Here is a 6,000-nt window from a genome sequence, read left to right on the forward strand (position 1 = left end):
TTTATTCCTCAATAATAAACTTTGATTTCTAATCTGTAAATTTGGAGGATCTTACTTCATAAAAGGACAGATGGTAAATACATAACAAATACTTGGTGAGTGTCACTTCATCAATGCACAGATAAGCACCTTTTAGAACAATTAATTAATTCAAATGTGAGGGGAAAATGCCAACACATCATGAAAATGAAAAATCAACACTTACATTTGCATTTTGAGGAAAGAAATTAAATGTAGAAAAATCAACATATTGTACGCTCATGTAGTTTTCACATTAATTTGAGATGTCATTAATTTTGCTTCCTTTTATCATAGATACTATGGTTCCTAAATCATCTGAGTGGGAAAATAAAACCATAATAACTGAGTTTATTCTGTTGGGACTCTCCAATGATCCAAAAATACTGGATTTTCTTCTTTTCTTCTTCATGATCATATTTTTAGTCACTGTCTTGGGGAATATGGTAATCATATTGGTGATCAAATCTGAATTTCACCTTCAGACCCCCATGTTCTTCTTTCTTAGTCATTTAGCTTTTGTTGACATCTGCTATTCCTCCGTCACTGTTCCCAAGATGCTGGCAAATTTTATTACAAAGCAGAAAACCATTTCCTGGGAAGGATGCATTGCACAGATTTTCTTTTTTCTACAAACCTGTTGTACAGAAGTGTTCATTCTCTCAGGAATGGGATATGATCGTTATGTGGCCATTTGTGATCCACTTCATTACAACAGATATTTGACAAAAGATAAGTGCAATAAAATGGTGGGTGGAGCTTGGATTCTAGGTTCTTTATGTGCTACAGGGAATGTCCTGCCTTTGCTAAATCTCAATTTTTGTAGCAACAATATCATCAGACACTATAATTGTGAGCTTCCTTCACTCTTGCCCTTGTCTTGTTCAGAGACTCTCACTAATTATATTGTTCTTTTAATATTTATTTTGGCATTTGGGATCAGTTCATTTCTTTTCACCCTGGTCTCTTACATTAATATTATTTCCTCCATCCTCAAAATAAAATCATCAGCAGGCAGGCAGAAAGCTTTTTCTACATGCAGCTCCCATCTTATTGTTGTGGGTTTATTTTACATTACAGCATTTGTTCTCTATATGAAACCAAGTTCAGAATCACTCATGGATCTGGACAAAGTGATCTCCATTCAGTATAGCATTTTAACTCCTATGTTAAACCCCATTATCTATAGTCTGAAAAACAAACAGATCCTAACTGGTGTGGAAAAACTATTTGGAAAATGTAGGGCCATTCTTTTCTCATGAAACAATACTCATAGTCCTTCATTTAATATGCCTATAACTTCAACAATTAGAGTGACAAAATATTAATACAGGTAGCCCTTGACTTACAATAGTATGTTTAGTGGCCATTTAAAGTTACAATGGCACTGAAAAAAGTGACTTATGTCTGTTTTTCACATTTACAATCATTGCAGCATCTCCATGGGCATGTGATCAAAATTCAAACCCTTGGCAGTTGACTCATATTTATGACAGTTGTAATGTCCTTTTTGTCATCCTCTGACAAATAAAGCCAGTGGAAAAGCCTGATTCACTTAAGAACTCTGTTACTAATTGTAATGTTTCACTACAACTGTAGCAAGAAAGATTGTAAAATGGGGCAAAACTCACTTAACAATTCTTTTAACAACAGAAAAGTTGGGCTTAATTGTGGTCATAAATTGTAACCCAGCATGAATGAGGGCTGCAACTTGCCTTATGTTCTCTACATTGGGAGTTATGATATGATATGGGACTATCAGAACTTATTCTTGAGCCCTGCTATAATAATGTGATATAATATAAATGAAGGAAAGTAATCTTGCCCTATTTTTCATCTAAACAATTTCTCTTAAAGAATCTGAATGAAAGTATACACTAATATATGTAATACCTATTTAGAAAACCCATCAGTTTATATCTCGCTGGGGCTGTCACTGAAAACTGTCTTAGCAAATGCATTACGTATGTTCATCACATAGCTATTTTCCATTGCTGCTGTTATCTTCATAACCTTTCTCGGCAAAATCCATATCATTTTGTTCCTATGGACAGACTTGTAGGCACAAGGATTAATTGGTCATTTCTGAGTTTTGTGGGCAATTATACATTTATTACAAATATTATAAAAGGATATTCTTTCTCATTTGGTGATAAATAAAACTATTATTGTGGAAGGTTTAATGTGACATTACAGATTTCTTTTGGGCTATGAAGCCAAATTCAGAATTTCTCATTAATCTGAACAAAATGATCTCCATTCAATACAGTATTTTTATTCCCATTTTAAACTCAATCATATGTAATCTGAACAATAAAAAGAACAAGCATATCCTGGTGAAAATGTTTGGAAAATATAATCCATTTCTTAATTTTGAAAGAATATCCACAACTATTTATGTTATATTCATATAGCTATAAATATGGGAGATCCCTACTAAAGGGTTTAATAATACAGTAGGACTGAAGGGTACCGGCACTCTCATCCCCAAAGCATCTCACATCGGAAATAGAATCTTCTTCCAATATAAGGATATATCAGTCTCAAACTAACCTACTTCAGCCACATCATGCAACAATCTAGCTCTCTAGAGAAGGTTATAATTCTGTAGAACCTGTAAGGAAAGAATTGGTTAGGACAACCAGCAGCTAGATAGATTGACTCCCTTACACTGGCAATGGGTCCACAATTTGAAGATCTAAAAGACCAAGTTAAAAATGCATCATTATTGTTTCAGCCAGGGTTTTTCCTACGTAAATCAAGATGTTTATATAGCCATAGTTCAGTGAAATCCCAATTCACTATTTTCTAGGCTTTATCAGACATTAACCAGCATTTTGCTGTCTGTTGTAAGTCTCCCTTAAATCTTTGGAATTGGTGAATTTAAATCTAAATAAACAAATATTTTTCATATCTTACCCTGAAATGGATGTTTAACAAATTCATTCATCCTTTCAATCATACTCAAGATAGTAATACTGATTCATCCTACAGAAAGAATTAAATTAGAAAATATGTGATTTCTTTTGAAAATTTGGGTATGATTTGGATAAACACACTATTATTTTAAATGAAATAAAAGATGGGAAAAGCAAAGCAAAATATCATACCCTTAATCTTTTTCAATTTGTGAGCAATATATTCCCAATTGGTTTCATGTGCCCTGAATTCCAGAAGGAATATTGGCATGAACTCATGCCTTTTTTATTATCTTGTTCCAAGAAACAAGAGTCATTTAGACAAGGGGCAAAGATTTCTCTGCTGCAAAAGAATTACTTCCTACAAGGTAAATGCATGTCTGATGTGTATACTGGGGTTTAGAAGAAGAAAGTGGTTAGGAACAAGTTCTCTAATACAGGTTGGGTCTTTTTCACACTTTAGTGCAACACTCAGCAAAAATAACAAATAAAATGATTGGGAAACAAATGGAAATTGAAATTAAAATACCCTTTTAATCAAATCTAATTTGAATTGCAATAGTTCAGTTGGGCTATATATAGATCATTATTGTCAAGAACTATGTTTCAGGGGATTAGCAGGGCTAATCTATTCTTAGGATTCAGTACATTTTATGCTTGAGTTACAGGTCAATAATTTTTGTCAATAAATTTTTATAAGCATAAAAAAATTATAAATTTTTAAAATTTATTTTTTATAAATTTGTATAAGCAAATCTTCAGAGTGAAAATAGTGGGCTGAATCAACAGTCTTCTTTACAGAAGAAAAGAGTAATCTTATCAAACTAGATAGACATTCTTCCCCTTTTGGAAGAAACAATAATGTATATTATATCTATTTAGATATTTTGCAAACGTTCAAGCTTACTTTTTCTAATCTTTCATGGCAGACACCTTCATTTGATGACATTTGATTAAGGTAAAGAAAAGCAGTATTAATAATTACTTGGGTCGAAGGGAAGGGAAGGGAAGGGAAGGGAAGGGAAGGAAGCCAATTCTGCCAAAGAATTGCTAGGGCAACAATTTAACATTTCATGTTTGAAAGTTTGGAAATTTGTGCATTATGAACATGTAGAACAATGCCTTTCTATCAGATAAAGAGGACTTTAATTCAAATACAATGTTTTATTCATGTGCAATAATCTTTATTTCTATGTGGTAAACTTGAAGTATGTCACACTTCATAAATGCACAGAGTATATTTTGGAATAATTAATGAATTAAAATGTAATGAAAATATATAAGCTCATCATGAAATTGAAAAAGCAAGCTTTAAATTTAATCAGCAGAATACATTATCATGTAATTTTCAACATTGTTTCAACAATGTTTGAAGGTTTATAATTTTTCTTTTCTTTTCTCATAGATCCTATGATTCTTAAATCATCTGATCTAGAAAATCAATCTATGATAACAGATTTTATTCTGTTGGGTCTCTCCAATGATCCACTGGCACAGGATGTTCTTCTTCTCTTGTTCATGATCATTTATTTATTCACAATTTTGGGCAATATGGTTATTATACTGCTGATCAAGTCTGATCTTCACCTTCAGGCTCCTATGTTCTTCTTTATCAGCCATTTAGCTTTTGTTGACATCTGCTATTCATCAGTCACTGTTCCCAAGATGCTGGCAAACTTCCTAATGAAGCAGAAAACAATTTCCTGGGAAGGATGCATTGCACAAATTTCTTTCTTTTTCCAAATTGCTTGCACAGAAGTATGTATTCTTGCAGCAATGGGTTATGACCGATATGTGGCTATATGTGATCCCTTGCATTACAGCAGATATTTGACAAGAGAGATATGTAATAAAATTGTGGGTGGCGCTTGGCTACTGGGTTTCTTTTATTCTATGGTGAATGTAGTACCATTGCAAAATCTTCATTTTTGTGGCAACAATATAATCAGACACTATACTTGTGAACTTCCTACACTTTTGGCGTTGTCATGTGCAAACACCTTTAGTAATTACATTATTCTTTTCATATCTGTGTTGCTGTTTGGTTTCAGTTCATTTCTTACAACAGTTGTCTCTTATATTTACATTATTTTAACAATCCTGAAAATTAAATCAGCAAAAGGCAGGCAGAAGGCTTTTTCCACATGCAGCTCCCATCTCATTGTTCTGGGCTTATTTTACATTTCTGGTTTGATTCGCTATATGAAACCAAGTTCAGAATCACTCATGGATCTGGACAAAGTGATTTCTATTCAGTATAGGATTTTAACTCCAATGTTAAACCCAATTATATACAGCCTGAAAAACAAAGAGATCAGATCTGTTCTATTGAAAATGTTTGGAAAGTGTAGACCCATTCCATAATCTTGACGCAACATGCAGAGTTGTTAATATTTACATAGATCCACCATAAAATATTAATATTATAGCAGCTCAGAACACATTGGCCTAGTGGTTAAGACACTGGGCTTATTGACCAGAAGGTGAACAATTTGAGACCCAAGTACTGTGTGGTAGAGTGAGGCCTATCTCCTGACAATCTAGTAATTCTAAAGCATGCAAATGCAAGTACATAAATAGGTGAGACACTACAGGAGAAGGATAACTTTTACATTTACCAAGTATAGTCTCCCAGTGTTGTGTTGCTGAATTAATGTGCAATGACTCAATCAAAACAAGATAGGCATTTTCTAACTGTGTGTGTGTGTGTGTGTGTGTGTGTGTCCTATTTATCAGTAAAATGCTATAAAAGCATATTCTCCCAATATAATATAATTTTTAAAAAATCTCATACATCTCAAGATATATTTTATTTTATAGCACATATTTTAATTGTTATTCAAAATATTTATTTATAAACAGGTATTAATGTATTTATATAGGAACTGCTGCAAATTTGAAGTATATAATAATGCAATATATTCTACACAATGTTATGGTATACCTTTTTAACAGAAACATTGAAAACCATCATTTTGTATCAAAAGTTAAAAGTATACATGACAATTGTGAACCCATATATTTTAAAGGTGATGCTTAAAAGAGATTCAATGAACAGTGTATC

At 32.6% G+C, this 6,000-nt stretch overlaps 2 protein-coding genes across 2 annotated transcripts; both read left to right on the forward strand.

Annotated features, from left to right (window-relative positions):
- Positions 1–686: 686 nt before the first annotated feature.
- Positions 687–1,280, forward strand: LOC117668782 (olfactory receptor 8G17-like). The gene has a single exon (XM_034422847.2). The coding sequence runs from the start codon at positions 687–689 to the stop codon at positions 1,278–1,280; it is 594 nt and encodes a 197-aa protein (XP_034278738.2).
- Positions 1,281–4,712: 3,432 nt separating this feature from the next.
- LOC117668784 (olfactory receptor 5AN6-like) lies at positions 4,713–5,300 on the forward strand. Its single transcript, XM_034422848.2, has one exon. It carries the CDS (start codon positions 4,713–4,715, stop codon positions 5,298–5,300), a length of 588 nt encoding a protein of 195 aa, XP_034278739.2.
- Positions 5,301–6,000: the final 700 nt, after the last annotated feature.

Source organism: Pantherophis guttatus, chromosome 4 (genome assembly GCF_059756535.1).
Source record: "Pantherophis guttatus breed Tessera chromosome 4, ASM5975653v1, whole genome shotgun sequence".
In the NCBI taxonomy this organism is placed as follows: Eukaryota; Metazoa; Chordata; class Lepidosauria; order Squamata; family Colubridae; genus Pantherophis; species Pantherophis guttatus.

Excerpts from the sequence above, each read along its gene's own strand:
- LOC117668782 (XM_034422847.2), top strand. The coding sequence starts at position 687 with ATGGGATATGATCGTTATGTGGCCATTTGTGATCCACTTCATTACAAC.
- LOC117668784 (XM_034422848.2), top strand. The coding sequence starts at position 4,713 with ATGGGTTATGACCGATATGTGGCTATATGTGATCCCTTGCATTACAGC.